Source organism: Nannobrachium achirus, assembly GCF_963921795.1.
Source record: "Nannobrachium achirus genome assembly, chromosome: 17".
Classification (NCBI taxonomy): Eukaryota; Metazoa; Chordata; class Actinopteri; order Myctophiformes; family Myctophidae; genus Nannobrachium; species Nannobrachium achirus.
This window is the reverse complement of record NC_137824.1, coordinates 25268440-25286422: the sequence shown is the minus strand read 5'-3', so window position 1 is coordinate 25286422 and position 17983 is coordinate 25268440. Positions and strand designations below refer to the sequence as shown.

The 17983-nt window shown below is 39.8% G+C and overlaps 1 protein-coding gene across 1 annotated transcript; it reads right to left on the bottom strand.

The window, feature by feature from the left end:
- Positions 1–2130: 2130 nt before the first annotated feature.
- Positions 2131–3466, bottom strand: LOC308302374 (toll-like receptor 13; the record flags this gene model as incomplete). The annotated part of the gene is made up of 3 exons (XM_080746629.1): positions 2131–2341; positions 3037–3154; positions 3316–3466. 3 exons carry the CDS (start codon positions 3464–3466, stop codon positions 2131–2133), a joined length of 480 nt encoding a protein of 159 aa, XP_080602755.1.
- Between the last annotated feature and the right edge of the window lie 14517 nt (positions 3467–17983).

Here is a 17983-nt window from a genome sequence, read left to right as displayed (position 1 = left end):
TACTGTATGGGCATAAAAGGTATTGTACAGTATGTTGTGATGTCATGGGAACCACTCGAACAGAATCCTCTTTATGCCCATATATGGAGATCCCTGATGTCATCAATATTAAGCCCATATCTAATGGAACTTCATATGGGAATGCCCATATATGGAGGAAGACAGCCCATATTGCTGTGGCTGGTTCAGACAGGGATCTCCATGTATGGGGATAAAAAGGATCGTATGTATGATGTCAGATGTGATAGACGTCATAATTTTCACATAACGAATAACTGATTAAGCATGTTTGTAGATCTGTCGTTCACTAAAGTCTGTGCAGTGACAGCATACTGGTAGTCGGGGACCCAGTCCCCAAAATGGGAGGGGACCTGTGATTTTCTGCCGTACTTTTTATTTCTGTTTTATCTATTAGTTTGGTCATTAAGGTCCACAGAATGAGAGGCCTGCTCTGCCGGAAACATCGCGAAAAAAAGTTATGGCCATTTGTATATTCACTGTCCCATTGACTCCACTAGAAATATTAAAAAAATAAAAAACATCTGCTTTAATTAGCATGTGAGGGGTCAAATTAGGGGTTCTTCATGATTCTGAATCCATTGCAAGCATTTGTTTTGCATAAAAAACATTGCTTGGGTTACTTTTCGGCAGCCCAAAACTGTGAAAAGTGGAAAAAAAGTGATGACTCATCACTTTTGACTGTTTTGGGGGGTTGATATCATGCCCAAGGAATGTTTTTCATGCAAAACAAATGCTTGCAATGGATTCAGAATCACAAAGAATCCCTCATTTGACCCCTCACGTGCTAATTAAAGCAGACTTTTCTTCTTTTTTTAATATTTCTAGTGGAGTCAATGGGACAGTGAATATACAAATGGCCATAACTTTTTTTCGCGATGTTTCCGGCAGAGCAGGCCTCTCATTCTGTGGACCTTAATGACCAACCTAATAGATAAAACTGAAATAAAAAGTACGGCAGAAAATCACAGGTACCCCTCTTTTCTTTGAGCTTTTGGCCATGTGGGTCCTCGACTATGGTGTAAGAGCCTCATGGTTGCACCGTATGACTGCTATAATAGGCCTGGAAATGGAGTGAAATACCTTGGAGAAGTTTTGAAAAATCCATTGTTAAAAATCTGTCACCAGTAGCATCGCTGTCGGACAGAATCCCTATAGGCCTATCTCAATTTTTCAACTTTTTGAACGTTTGTTTTTATTTTGTATTTCGTAAATTAACCCATTAAGACCTGAGGCCGATTCTACAAATACCTCAGTCAGTAATTCTCACTTTCAAGATCTTTCTATTTTTTTATTGTTTTTATTTTTCAAAAACAGCAGATGTACAGAACAAGCTCCCAGCTGAGCTTGTACATCTATTTTTGAATAGCCAGCGCAAAAACAGAATAATAAATGACACGGTATGCTTTCCCGGTTTTTAATGGATCCAACTAGAGTTTTGTGCAAAAAATTGCAAAGTTGTAAACTTGTAGATTGGCTATTTTTAAGTGTCTGTGGGTTTTTAGGTTAGCTTTTATTTCATAAAGCATATTATAAGATATGTTATTGCTCCATTGCAGAGCAATTCCAATTCAGGTCGGTTATGTTCAGAATGTAAATTAAAGAGAAAAGGTGTCTGCAAGTTGATGGTGCATAATACTTTGTTTTCATTTTTTTTTAGTATTATTGCAACCATTTTAGTTTTCATATTTTGAGTATTATTGCAACCATCTTGTCGCGACATTGTGTCTCGGCATTGATTCAGAATAGACAGATTTAGACGACATTGAAATATGACCCAAAAGTGGCTGTACTGTTTTGACACACACACACATGAGTTAAAAAAAATTAAACTGCATTCCTTGTATGTGATTCTCTTTTTATCATAGATTAGAAGTGGAAGAAGTTGGACAACTGATTGAGATTCGAAACCACTGCTTTTAGTGCTTTACAAACTACATCTCTGCTTTCAATAACTCTGTTTTGTTGAAATCACTCCACAGGAAGAATAACAATAATAGATACCTATTTCCTCCCGCAAGGGTTATGGTCCCTAACCATAACCATTAAGTTATCATCTGGGGACCCCCCCAAAAATAATTTGGGGACCCCCCTGCTGATGTCTCAGGGGGTTCAGGAGGCCAGGTCAGTGTGAGGTGTGTCCAGAGCTCTGCGTAGGTTCTGCCAGAACAGTCCAGGGTGCCGTCCAGTCTGGGACCAGCTCAGGTAGGTGTGTCTCTTCACCAGCCTCCTCATGTGATAGTAGGGAGACAACTGGTGGGCTGGAATGTCCTCCAGAAACACCAGGATCAATACGTCCTTCTGTTCATCAAACAGACGGAAGCTGCACACAGGAGACCAGAGGACATTTACACTCAGTCAAGCTGAATTTACATTAAAGGACCGGAGTAGTTCATCCCCAAAATGACTTTCAATCGATTACTCACCACCGCATGGAGAGTTGACTTCAATAAGATATGTCATACAATAGACAAAAAATAAGGAGACTCTTTGTAGGCCCATTGATTACAGATGGAGACCAAAATGCATTTGGGTCTCCATCCGGAATCAATGGGGGTATTTCATTATAATCAAATCATTGGCTTAGGAATGCGATAAAAACTAAAAGAATATATATTATTGAACTCAAGTCTCGATAGGGGAGCAATCGATAAAGTCATTTTAGGGGTGAACTTTGAGTAACACTTGAGTAACACTTTATTTACAATGAGACAAAATACTTGCATTTAAAAAAATAAAGCATTGTCTTTATTTTCTGTAATTAATGCTTTATTAATGCTAAATCGTAATTATTTATGTTTCAGGGACCATCAACAGCCAATGAGGGACCAGCATTCTTGGTGACATCACCATCAAAAAGTGCGACCTGATATCAATAAATAACATAACAAGGCATGCTCTGCTGGCTCGCAAGTAGGCTATGATACATGGCTACGAGTGCACAAGGCGTAAGTTGGCACCTGGACAGAGTGCAGTCTATGATTTTACAGTGAAACATAAGAGAAGTGGCAATCCCACCTGGCCATCTGGATCTCTCTAGAGCACCACTCACTCTCCAGGTAATGACGGCTGATCACACAGATGGTCTTTCTGCTGCCATAGATGGCATCTGTGATGTTCTCTATGATGGGTTTACCTGGAAACAAAACATTACAATATTATTCACACCTGATTCAAAACAATTTCACTTCTAAATCTATCGATGGATGGATGAATGGATAGCACCGATTTTGACGAAGAGGTTCCTACAGACATTTATATAAATACAGTATAACTTAGAGAAATAGAGGTTTGTACCTGGTAGGAAGTCTCGGTGGTGCAGACAGAGTCTCCAGCCCTGCTCTCCCTCCAGGACTGGAAGCATTTCTCTGCAAACCCAGAGCTCATCGTGAACGTTGTAGGAGATGAAGGCATCGTAGCACTGAGGAGACCCCCTCTTTCTGTTCATGGCTTCATAAAGGAAGGCCAGGAAGAGGTAGAAGCCATAGAGAAGATGCAACCTCAGGAAGTGGTAGGTGATGGATGTGAGCAGAGTTAGCACAATCACACAAGTGGAGGACATGAAGCAGATGAAGCTAGTGTCCACCAAACAGGAATGATAGTCAAAGTCCAGAAACCTGGTTCCCTTTTTAGCCAGAGGAAAGCCACACGAGTAGTTATGAGCAAATATTACCTGCGTCTGATTGTTGTTCAGCATCCACTGCCGAAAGTCATAATTAGAGCAATCACAAGTGAAAGGGTTGCCGGCCATGTTAACATATTTGAGAGCAAGGAGGAAACTGAACACAGAGACATTGATCACAGTCAAGTCGTTGTGGCTCAGGTCCAGCCAAGAGAGTTGGGTCAGGTTGGCTTGTGCCAGGAAATCCAGGGACTTCAATATATTGTTGGAGAGATCGAGAGACTCTAAGTTTTGTATTGGGTCAAATACCTCTGGGGACAGGTATGTCAGATAACCGTTCCAGGTAAGACTCTTCAGCTGTGGTACATTGTTAAATGTGTCTCGTTCTAGTAGTTCATCATTTGCGTTCTCAGCCAAAAAGTGTTCCAAATGTTTCATCGTCGAGAACATGTCTTTTATTATAATGGATGTAAATCGAGCTTGATCGGATTGTGGTGGGCTGAATTTTATTCTAAAGTTCTTCAGGCTCTTATGCTGAGCTGGACATATCAAAACTGCACTAGGGTTAAGATAAAAAATTAGACTAAGTGTTTCAAGTTCGACTAGTCCTTCCAAAAAGTTGTTTTGCCAGTAAGAGTCCCACAGGCCTAGTTCCATTTTTAAATGCCTGAGTGATTTCAGACTTGAAAAATCTCTTCTCCTGAGAATCGAGACAACGTTATTATTTAAATCAATTAATTGTAGTTTCTGTAGACCAGTCTTGAATGTGTCACCAAATGTCCATATGCGATTGTCACTCATAGTTAGAACCTTTAACTCATTTAAATGATGAAAAACACACGGTTTGAGTTCCAAGATGTGGTTGTAATCTAGATGGAGGTGTGTGAGTTTGGTTACATTGAAAAAGTCTGAGCAGCTTAAAGCTAGAATATTATTATTACTTATGTTTAGGATCTGAAGCATGGAGAGATTCTGAACATCGTCTGGCACTTTGGAAAGGTCGTTCCAGGCAAGGTTCAAATGACTCAGTTGATTCATTTGTTTTATTGAACCATTAGGCAGTTCATTCAGGCTATTATATGATAGGTCCAGGTAGGTTAGCTGAGTACAAGGTGACAGTATTTCACTTATGTTGGCAAAGTGGAGGTTATCGATTATATCAAGTTTCCTCATTGTGGGTATTTGACAGGCAATATCTAAGAGACCTCTGCCTGTCCATTCATTCAGCTGTAGATATTCTAGTGAATCAAGGCTCTGTAGAGCCTTTCTAGCTGTGTTATAAGACATATTAGAACCCAAATACACCTTAGTTATATTCCTTAGAAGATACTCTTCTGGTATGTCCCACTCCCATCCAGATTCACTACAACAGTCTGACAGGTCGATTGTCTTAAGATGTGGAAATACAGCTGTTGTGATACTGAACCTTTTTATGGACAGTGACCCTACGCTCAACTCCCTGAGCTCAAAGGTCATGTTTAATGGCAGATATTTTGTCTGAAAATCCACTAACTTATCATTTGTGATGTTCAGCACCTGTAAGTGTGGTAGTTGTAAGACCGGGATGATATCTGTCATTTGATTGGGTGTCAGACTTAGTTCCTGTAAGCTGGTGAGTGACTGGAAGGCAGCAGGGTTGATGGATATGATGTTATTCAATAACAAGTCCAGTATAAAGAGGTTAGACAGTCCCTGAAACATATTCTCTGTCAGTGTTGTTAGGTTGTTAGAGTTCATTCTGAGCACTTCAAGATGCACCAAAGGTACAAAAGCACCATCATCTACATGAGTTATTGAATTAGAACTCAGCTCCAAATCTGTGAGATTTGACAGATGGTAAAAATCTGTCATGTGTATCTTTTGAATATTATTGCCCCATAGTGATAATGAAATAACGTTGCTGGGAATGTCCTCTGGTATGCTAACAAGATCACGCTCTCTACAATCCACTGAAACACCAGCAGAGACATTGTCAGAGTAAAGAATAGTGCAACCTTTTGGGGCATAAGCCAGTATGGGATTAAGATGTAGCGTGAACAGCAGAAATAAGAAGGAGACACAATGGCAGCTTCCTGTCTGTAGCATCATGGCTGTCTTCAGGGTCAACTGTCAGGTACTTTTGGTGGAGTAATTCTGCTGTGGACACTGGTTGGTGACCACACTGTTCAGCATTGATGATCTAAAGAGGATACAAGAGTAAAACAGTTACAGTACACATGTGACCTTTTATTTGATCTTCAACTCTACATACATTCTCAGTACAGTATATATTCCACATGTCTCATGTTCCCTTTAAAGGGCTATATCATCATAATTTGTGAACAAACTTGTCCCATGTCATTGTGATTTGGGACTCACCAAAATAACTGAACAAGATATAAAAATAAATGCACTTTAAATATGTAGTAACAAAGAATGAAGAAACATTCCACTGTCAGCTACAATTTACAATTTACAATGTAGGCATTAGCAGACGTTTTTAATCCAAAGCGACTTACAATACGCAGATAATACATCAATATAATAAGTACATATAACATTATAATAAGTACATAAGTACATATATCAGTACATCAACAACAATATAACAAGACATAGGAATATCAATCTAGAAAAACAATTACATACTGTAGGTAGACCACGCACCTAATCAGTAAAAACGTTTCTAAAACCTAAAAAAATGCTATCTTCATGTATGATCATTGAGGGAAGGGGAGTGTTACAGTATTGCTATGGGTTTAGGTGGAGTCTGAAGAGGTGAGTCTTCAGTCCACGGCGGAAGCTAGGGAGTGAGTCTGTAGTTCTAAGTGCGACAGGCAGTTTGGGGGCCAGGAGTGCACATTTTCTATAGGACGAGAGGATTTTTGTCCTGGGGTTTTTAGTGAGGGTTCTGTCAGCATCCCTGTGTTGGCTGATCTGAGTGAATGGGTGGGGTTGTAGGGGTTGATCAGGTTCTGGAGGTATGGAGGAGCCGTACCTTTGGCTGCTTTGAAGGTCAGCATCAGTGTTTTGTATTCAGTGCAGGCCAGGAGCGAGTGGAGGGAGCGGAGAAGGGGGGAGACATGTGAGGATTTTGGCTGGTTGTAGACCAGTCATGCTGCGGCATTTTGGATCAGTTGGAGAGGCTTAAGTGCACAGTCAGTGCCGCTTTGTTTTATGGCTGTAGGAATGTGACGAATACAACAGTATGTAATTGAACTCAAGTCTCCTTGGCATGACTAATCAATAGAAAAAAAGTCACACACATACACTGATGCGCGTGCACTTATGTGTGCGTGTGCATGGAGATTGAGATTGGGGCTTGAGAGAAAACCTTCACCCACACGCGACCGAGTATTTCCCGGTGAATCTGTGCGCAACGGTGGGGGCTTGGGAGTGTGGGGGACACGCACCACTGACTATTGCTGATGATGGAGAGGTTATATAGCTCAGCTTTTATGTATTATGTTATGTAATGTAATCTTGCCGATTTAGTAAGAGACTCGTCGCCAATTGCAAGATATTTAAAAGTTATTTGCGGCCATGATGATATCCTTTTCTTCCCACAACTAGACTAAGGATTTACATTGTCTGTGTTATTGTTTACAACCACAATTATTCACGTGTGGCAAGATCGCGGTTCACTAGTTTTTAGTAGGCTATAGTGTAGGCTTAGAAGCCTTTTCAGAAGTTAATTTAATGTTTTCCATTTAATGATTTCGTTTATCCTCATAATCTTGCGCTAATGCACGCAACTGTTTTTGCCATGTTTTAAGGCCGTGTATGCTTTTCATAAGTTAATTTAATGTTTTCCATTAAATGATTTCCTTTATCATCATCTTCCGCTAATGCACGCGACTGTTTTCGCTAGGTTTTAAGGTCTTATTTTAGTTGTTTCTCATAAGCTCGCAACCCTCCGTGCCCATCAGCCCCCACCTTTGCGCACAGATTCACTGGGAAATACTCGGTCGCCACCCACACAACACCGCCCAGTACTGGGTACAGAAACCTGTCCTGAACATGCTGATAATAGAGCTCTGCATTGACCCTAGGGCAAGTTCATATCGTATTACATTTTCTGCTTATTTATTTCTATAAATGTTACAGAATGTACCTGGACATCTTTGGCGTTCGCTGCAACTCACTGTATCGTTAAAAGCCCTCCTCTTGAGTTTGAGCTTTTGTCCCCCTAAAGGCCCATTCCCACTGGGCCAGATGAGATAACAGATAAAAAAATCTCTTTCTCCAGATATTTTTCCATTCAAGTGGATGGTAGATACTGAAAATATCTGTCACAGATATTTGTTTTATCTGTGACAGATATTTTTGTTATCTGTATCTACCATCCACTTGTAAAAAATATCTGGAGAAAGAGATTTTTTTTAATCTGTTATCTGGCCCAGTGGGGATGGGCCTTTACTCTCTATACTGGTATATACTGTATTAACACTTATTTTACCCCAAAACAAAAGAAATAGGCCTAACCTATAAGTAAATAGAATATAACATTTTGGTGGGTCACCAATTTCATCCAATCAGGAGGGAGAGCACCACAACGCAGAATGTTTCATATTCTTGTGGTGTTTTTCCACATTTCGTTTCAATATTAACGGCAGTGAATTACGAAATCTAAAATAAGATGAGACTTTTATTGATCTCTGAGGGAAACGCAGGCTCCAAAGACCTCGATACACTTAGCCTATACAGCAGGGGTGGGCAATTATTCTTTCCATGGGGCCACATGAACAACAGAAAATATTGTGGAGGGCCAGGCCAAAAGATGTGCTCCTCGCAAACTAAACACACAGCTTTACCTCCAACTTCAGTAAATAAATACTTAGCAGTCAATTTTTTTTAAACTCGGCATTCGGCATCGACCTTTCTTTTTTTTAGCCACTTTAGCCTTTTTTGATGGGTAAGGTAAGGCAGGTCGTCTTGATGTGTGACCAGTTTGACCACCTGCTTGTTATTGAGACAACTGCTGATGTACGCATTGCGTCCATATGTACATGAATAAAACTTCAAAATAAAAGAAATGCAGCTTTAGTCCATGCATGAGGTAAAATTAAAAAAAAATGTTTATTTTTTAATTTGCCATTAACCCTACAAGGGCCGGTCAGAGTGAACCAAAGGGCCGCATACGGCCCCCGGGCTGCACAATGCCCAGTATACACACATTACACACAAAGAATTTCAAGAGCTAGAAGTTAAAACATTGACTGGTCCGGCTCTTTAACATAGAAAGGAATCTATTATATAAGATATAACGTCACGTCAGATATGTCACAATGAACAATACTTTTCAGGATGAAGGAATTGTAACATTGAATCCTACCTGAACTCCTAAACATCAGTGACAACCATCCTTTCAGGGTTTTACTCAGACAGGAATGAAGTCCATTTGACCACAGCTCAGCTGACACCACAGAAATATGATGGGGTGACAACAAGTAGTGAAAGAGGAAGCACCCTAAAAATGCAGAAATACAAAAATACTTCTGAGAGTTTCTTCACTTTAGTGCAGGGGTAGGTAACATAAAGCACGGGTGCCAACATTGGCACAGAGGGTGATCACTGGCACACTGGCAGAAGTGTGAGAGAGACACTTAGAAAAAAAATCTAATCTTTTTAAACGTGGTCAATTAGCCTAAATGAAGTCACCTAATTTACAGCAAAGTACATCCTGCAAACAATTCTACATTAATTAAAACTCTGAACGCTGACTGGGGAGGTCATCAGGGAGATAGGTGTATTATTGCTCTGAGTCTAATGATCATTATAACAATGTCCTGCCGCCAATCAAAATATGTCAGAATGTTTGATGGCGTGTCATTAAAATGTATGTTGACATGGCACACTGACTATCTATAAAATAATAAACATGGCACTTCATTTCAGAAAGGTTGCTGACCCCTGCTTTAGTGGAACTTGCACTTGTGAGATTCATCTGCACTATGAACTGAACTGTGACACATTAACTTTTTGTAATGCTGTTTTTAATGCTGCTGTTTTAGCGTCGTCCAATTCATCCCCTATGGAAGTCACATGGTTTCATGCCTCTAGCAAGCCTCTTGGCTTAAAGCAAGCTTGCTCACTTTAGTGGAACAAGGACCGAAATATCAATCTGTGTGAACAACACGTTTACAAGGTCATAGGTCGGACAGCAATGAAGTCCATTTGACCACAGCCAGGGTCCTCACAGTGTCCAGACATGGACAAATGAGTCTGTGGCAAGACTTGGCCTTGTCCGTGACAAATTCTAGATTTTTCGTTTTTTACATAACATTGCATGTTCTTATTTTGATCATAAGACCCAATTATTGAATATCACTCTCCAGGTTCTCCTCAGAATACGGTATGTATGACAATGATTTACTATGACACTGTCACTATGTATGGCACATTAGGAGTCCACTAGGACAGTGTACAAATGGAACCAAATTTACCCTACGGTTCCATTTGTACGCTCTCATTTATGGCTAGCTCTTTACCCCTTCTCCCTAAACGTTTGTTTTTAAATAGTTCAAATAGCAGATCTACAAGCTCACAACGTGTTGATGTTGTAGTTTGTCAAAATAGTAAAATATATGGCTAATAGGTTTAGGGTTAAGGGACGCACAAGATATGTGTGTTTGTCTATTCATTTTGTATGTCCATGAAAAAAAATATAATATTGACAAAAATATCCACCACAACCAGCATGGTGATGAACCATGACCACAGTTGACACCTCAGAAACATCCTGTGGTGACAAGTAGTGGGGAGAAGTGAAAGAGGAAGCACCCTAAAAATGCAGAACTAGGTCAGACTCAGTAACTATATCAATTTAAGTGTAAACAGCAAGGTTACAAGGTCAGAATTATCCTTGCAGTCTTATGCAAAGGTTAAAATGTAATTTAAATAGCATGTTATTTAGACAGCCGTCAGGTTCATTTGTTGACCTGACATCCTATAGTTTGTAGTTTCAATGTACGGTAGCCTACATTATAATATCTATTTATTTTTTAATATCATGGTCATCAAATTATTGGCATAGGAATGCGGCAAAAACAAAACAAATATCCATGAATTTAAGTCTCCATGGGGTGAGTAATCAGAAGCAAAAAAGTCATTTTGGGGGTGAACTATCCCAGTCAATGAATCCATAAATTCAACTCTTCAAATTCAGTATTTTCTATTTCTATTTATTATGTATTTTATCAATAAATCATACGATTAGCAAATCAATTGAAATCATGTGTCACACAGTACTCAAAAGATTGTCAAATATGTATTAGAAGTTATCAATACAAAATTAATAGGGTCAATCCATCTCATCAGACAATAATGACCAAAGACATATATTCAATACAAATTGTATATAATATTAAAGGAACATGATCTGTAAAATGTATATAAAAGAGTATAATGAAAATAATGCATGCTTTACATGAGCAAATTCCATTAATTCCATTAATTAAAATGATATATCATGCATGCATATCAAAGCTGATTAATGTGGTAATGAGAAATGAAGAAAGACATGAAAGTACATGTAAAGTTATGGAGAATAGAACCTCAGTTAGAGGTTGTATTCTGGAGTACAACCTTTGAATAAATCCACTTTTACATTTACACTAAATTGAATTAATACAGAGTACAACAAAATTAAATTACACATTCCAATCGAAGGTGAAATATGAAGTGAGATAAAAAATTAAAAAAAATGTAATTATAATAATAGAAATAGGGTTACGTAAAGAAACCAACAATTACAACAATTACTTCAAGAGGTGAGTCTTACGAAGTGCTTTAAAAGTTCACATTGAATAAATGTTAATGTTAACAGCAAACAACGAAAAAGAAAATGCTCTCCCATCCCCAACGGGACGGTTTCACCCTTAAATATCTATTAATTCCTCTCCAGATTCCCATTTAGTTCTCATTCACTGCAACATACACAGCAGATTATTCATTCAAAGCCAGTTCAGTGTGAGGTGTGTCCAGAGCTCTGCGTAGGCTCTGCCAGAACAGTCTGTAGTTGGTATCTGGGCAGTGAACCTCTGAGTTTCTTATCATTAAACTATTTGGGTCACTTGACTAAAAATATTCCATCATTCGTAACTATATGTTATTAATTTCCAGGTTACTGTGAGGTGTGTCCAGAGCTCTGCGTAGGTTCTGCCAGAACAGTCCAGGGTGCCGTCCAGCCTGGGACCAGCTCAGGTAGGTGTGTCTCTTCACCAGCCTCCTCATGTGATAGTAGGGAGACAACTGGTGGGCTGGAATGTCCTCCAGAAACACCAGGATCAACACGTCCTTCTGTTCATCAAACAGACGGTAGCTGCACACAGGAGACCAGAGGACATTTAGACTCAGTCAAGTTTAATTCACAAAGGGTTTGGTTAAAGAGATGATTGAATATTTGTTGTTGATGCTTACTGGTTATTATCAATCTATGCCATGAAAAATAAATAAGAATGAAAGTCAATTCAGCATAATAGGCCTCACAAATTGTGCTGCCTCTTTCATGTGTGTAAATGTGGCCCTCATATTATTCTTTTCATGAATTTTACAGTGAAACATCAGTGAAATGGCACTCCCACCTGGCCATCTGGATCTCTCTAGAACACCATTCACTCTCCAGGTAATGACGGCTTATCACACAGATGGTCTTTCTGCTGCCATAGATGGCATCTGCAATGTTCTCTACGATGGGTTTACCTGGAAAGAAAACATACCACACATACATTTTTGTCTCCGCCAGGCCGAAAGGCAAGACTATGTTTTGCACCCTGTGTGTGTGTGTGTGTGTGTGTGTGTGTGTGTGTGTGTGTGTGTGTGTGTGTGTGTGTGCGTGTGCGTGTGCGTGTGCGTGTGTGTGTGTGTGGGCTTGCAAAGCTATCTTTGTGGGGACCTCATGTCCCCACAAAGATAGTACAATCCCGGGAAAAAAACGTGTGGGGACAAATTAATACGTCCCCACAAGGTCTTTAGGGGTTAGGTTAAGGGTTAGGGTTAGGGTTAGGGTTTAGGGTTAGGGTTAAAATGAATGGAATGTCCCCACAAAGATAGTAGACTATGTGTAATGTCCCCACAAAGTAGCAATTGCAAACCTGTGTGTGTGTGTGTGTGTGTGTGTGTGTGTGTGTGTGTGTGTGTGTGTCCGTCCGTCCGTCCGTCCGTCCGTCCGTCCGTCCCTCTGTTACCAGCTAATCTCCGGCACCGTTGACCTGGTCGCTGCCAAATTGTGCACACACACTCCCTGGATGCCAATTCAGAACCTCTGCCCCACACCATGATTTGTTTTGCAAAACATTTTTATTTAATTTTTAAGGAAAGTACTCCTTTAGATATTGTCAAAATCTGGCAAATCAGTAGACAGCATCTCTATAGTCATGTGATCACGACAGATCTGTGCGATATTTCATATTACTTCCTAATTGGCTAACATTGGCTTCCAAAGGATTGGTCCAGTTTGAACAAAATACCTCAAATCATGAATTCAGTGTCAGATTGCTGTGAAAGACCGAAGAATATCCTTTTCAAACTGCCCCATTATAGAGTGACCGAGGCCACAATAACCTACAGTATACCTACCCTGGCGGAGACCTGTGCTTGGAAGAACACTAGCTGGTTCTAGTTCACACTAGATTCAAAACTATTTCACTTTTTGAGTGACAGAGAGATAGATATTATTAGCCTACATACTACCAGTGAGACTCCCCAATCGGGAGATAAGCGACCGTCAGGTCGCATGTAAAAATCGGCCTGATGGTGGCGCTAAATGGGACAGATCCATGTTGATGACATAACTCTATATACTGTGTACCACTTTTGTAATTTTAGGGCAAAATCTGTAGGAGCAGTGTCCAAAGATTTGTTTGAAAAAAATCAGCCTGATGGTGGCGCTAAATGGGACAGATCCATGTTGATGACATGACTGTAGACATACTGACTACCGCTTTGCATGATTTTATGGCAAAATCTGAAGGAGCAGTGTCCAAAGATGTGTTTGAAAAAATCGGCCTGATGGTGGCGCTATATGGGACAGATCCATGTTGATGACATGAGTCTAGACATACTGTGTACCGATTTGCTTGATTTTCCAAATATGTGTTTTGCAAGAATGGGTCTCATGCAGACACGTTTAGAAAAATACAGTATTACTGTATTACCTGGTAGGAAGTCTCGGTGGTGCAGACAGAGTCTCCAGCCCTGCTCTCCTTCCAGCACTGGAAGCATTTCTCTGCAAACCCAGAGCTCATCGTGAACGTTGTAGGAGATGAAGGCATCGTAGCATTGAGGAGACCCCCTCTTTCTTTCTTTGGCATCATAAAGGAAGGCCAGGAAGAGGTAGTAGCCATAGAGAAGATGCAACCTCAGGAAGTGGTAGGTGAAGGATGTGAGCAGAGTTAGCAAAACCACACAAGTGGAGGAAATGAAGCACATGAAGCTAGCGTCCACCCAACAGGAATGATAGTCAAAGTCCAGAAACCTGGTTCCCTTTTTAGCCAGAGGAAAGCCACAAGTGTAGCGGTGAGCATCAACTACCAGTGTTTGGTTGTTGTTCTGCATCCACTGCTGAAAGTCAGCATTAGAACAATCACAAGCTAAAGGGTTGTCATTCATTTGAATATACCTGAGAGCAGGGAGAGAACTGAAAACAGAGACATTGATCACCGTCAACTCATTGTGGTTGAGGTCCAGCCAGAAGAGTTGAGTCAGATTGGCTTGTGCCAGGAAATCCAGGGACGTCAGATTACAGCTAATTAAGGAAAGAGTCTTCAGATGTGGTACATGCTTAAATGAGTCTGGGTCCGGTTGTTTACCTCGCTCAACATACAAAAGTTCCAAATGTTTCATATCTGAGAGCATCTCCCATACGATAGATGTAAAGTCCGGGGAACGTAAAGAAACTACTGGACTGAATTGTATTGTGAAGCTCTTCAGGCTCTGCAGTGGGGTGGTATTATAGTTTTGCCATTGTAACTCATGGGGAGGTGAAGATGTCATTGTCAAGGGGTCATTATTAAAATTCAGATTAAGTGCTAGTGTTTCAAGTTCATCTAGTCCTTCAAAATAGTTGTTGTCCCATGGCTCCCAGACAAACATGGTATTGCAATCCATGCCTAAGTACTTGAGTGATTTCAATCTCATTTCTTCATCGTCAGTGGGCCATTGGATGTTATTAATTTCTAACGCCAAATACTCTAGTTTTTGTAGGCCGGTCGTGAATGTGTCACCATACGTCGTAATTAAATTGTGAATCACAGTTAGAACCTTTAACTCATTAAGTTGTTGAAAAACACACTGTTTGAGTTCATGTATGTCGTTGTGATCTAGATGAAGGTGTGTGAGTCTGGTTACATTTAAGAAGTCTGAGCAGCTTAAATCATTGATACGATTGTAACTCAGGTCGAGGATTTGAAGCATGGAGAGATTCTTAACATCGTCTGGCACTTTGGAGAGGTCATTCTTGCGGAGGTTCAGGTGACTCAATTGTTTCATTTCTTTTATTAAATCCTTAGGCAGTTCAGTCAGACCATTAACTGATAGATCCAGGTTGGTTAGCTGAGTACAATATGACAGTGTTTTACTAAGGCTGCCATGTCTGAAAGATTGCACACTGAGTGTCCTCAGTGTGGGTATTTTGCAGACAATATTTAAGAGATGTCTGTCTATCCACTCATCATGCAATCTCATCGTTAGGTTCTCCAGTGAAACAAGGCTCTGTAGAGCCTTTCTGGTGGTATTATAAAACACAATAGAACCATCCAAATATGCCGTCGTTATATTTCTTAGAAAATACTTGTCTGGTATGTCCCACTCCCATCCAGTATGATTACAACATCTTGACAGGTCAATTGTCTTAAGATGTGGAAATACAGCTGTTGTGATGCTAAACCTTTTTATCGACTGTGAATCAACACTCAACTCCCTGAGCTCAGAGGACATGTTTAATGGCAGGTCTTTGGACTGAAAAGACTCTATTTCATCAATTGAAAGTTTCAGCACCTGCAAGCTTGGTAGTTCTAAGATGGTGATGATATCTGTAATGTGATTCGATGTCAGACTTAGTTCCTGTAAGCTGGTGAGTGACTGGAAGGCAGCAGGGTTGATGATTTGGATATCATTATGATCCACATCCAGTTTCAAGAGGCTAGACAGTCCCTGAAACATGTTGTCTGTCAGTCTTGTTAGTTTGTTATTGTACATTCTGAGCTCTTTAAGTTGCACCAAAGGTACAAAAGCACCGTTATCTACATGAGTTATTGAATTCATAGCCAGATCCAAATCTGTAAGATTTGACAGATAGTAAAAATCTGTCCTGTGTATCTTTTGGATGTTATTTGCATATATTTTCAATGATATAACGTCTCTGGGAATGTAATCCGGTACACTATAGAGATCACACATGCTACAATCCACTAAAACACCAGCAGTGAAATTGTCAGAGTAAAGAATAGTGCAGTTTTTCAGGAAGTAAGCCACTATGGGATTAAGATGAAGCGTAAACAGCAGAAATAAGAAGGGGAAACAATGGCAGCTTCCTGTCTGTAGCATCATGGCTGTCTTCAGGGCCAACTGTAGACTGTGGACGCTGGTTGGTGATCTAAAGAGGATACAGTAAAAATGTTTGTACACCTTTTATCTGATCTTTTGTTTATTATTCTACTTAGATTCTCAGTTTATATTCCTCATGTCTTGTGCCCTTATAAGCATCATCTGGACAGACATGTCCCATGTCATTGTTATTTGGGACTCTCTTATCTTAAAAAAAAAAACAATATTATCATTTATTATTTTTTGAAATGCTGGACATTCAAATCAAAACTTTCAAACAAACATTTGAAACGATGCCAGGTAAACAATTGACCTTGCATCTGTCTTAATAACATGCTATCTAAAAATAACAATACATTTGGTGAAAGAGAAATACAAATCTAAACTAGAAGCAGTGCTCTTCCGAGCACAGGTCTCCACCAGGCCAGGCGTCCTGGTGGTGCTACTGTATAATAGGCCAGTGTAAAAAGGGTGGCATAATTATGTTCTTCACCTTAGCCCTGCAAGGCCCGAATACATTTCTACTGGCCAAAGAATTTTGAAAAAAATCAGATGGTGTTGTAGGAGTCCTAATCACAGGAAAATGTAATGTTAAAAAATTTATAATGTTTTTGTAAGGTTTTATAGCCATAAATCATAAATCATGCTCCAATTTGCATTTTGGGGATATTTTTCACAATAATAACACATGTACATGTTCTAGACATTCTAATGATCACGGAAAACAATATTACAGGCATTTTACTTTACTTTTTGTGAGGAATAGCTTCAGTTAAAAAGTGAGATGTTGTTCGTCCAGACGCTGGAATTTCAACTTCTCTGGGAAGTGTGAATGTCAGCCTCTGGGGCGTATTTATATGCAAATATCGTGGCCAATGGCATTGTAATACTAAACAATAGGATTTAATGATGATGTTAATGTGAAAAAAGAAGAGGAAAACTAATTATAACATTTTTAAAAAAATGATTTAAGAAACGTTGCCAAAAAGCAACGCTGGGCCTTGCATGGCAATCGGACGCTGCATGCATGATTTGAAGCATTGTGTTCCAAAAATGTGTTTTGCTAAAGTCTACCTGCTGGTGGCGCTATAACAGGCCAATGTGAAAAGGGTAGCATTTGTTCCTTGACATAGTGGGAATATGTGTGGCAAATTTCACGGTAATTGCAAGCTGCGTTGATGATTTGAGGCATTTAGTTAAAAAACTGAGCAATCCTCCAAACTTTGGAAGCTAATATTAGCCAATCAGGATGGAATATGAAATATCAGACGCATCAGACTTGATCACATGACTATAGAGATACAGTGTACTGATTTGTGTTATTTTTGGAGAAAATCTGAAGGAGTAATATCCAAAAATGTGTTTTATATAAGTCTGCCCAGAGGTGGCGCTATAAAAGGCTGACGTGAAAAATGCAGGGCAAAGATTTATCCTTAGCCTCTAGGGAGTGCGCTTACAAAGTTTGAAACTGATCGGTGGAGTTATAGGTAAAACCACAAATCGGCCTGTTATAGCGCCACCATGAGGCTGATTTAAAAAATTTGAAGTGGCATTTCTTCCTCGACCTAGTGGGAACGTGTGTGTGCGATTTCATGATAATTGCACTTTGCGTTTGGGATTTGAGGTATTTTGTTCAAAACGGCTCAATCCTACAAACTTTGGAAGCCAATCTTAGCCAATCAGGATGGAATATGCAAAATCGGACAGATCCGTGTCGATCACATGACTGTCGAGATGCTGCCTACCGATTTGTAGGATTTTTGGACAAAATCTGTAAGAGTAGTCCACAGAAATGTGTTTTGTGAACATCGGCCACTA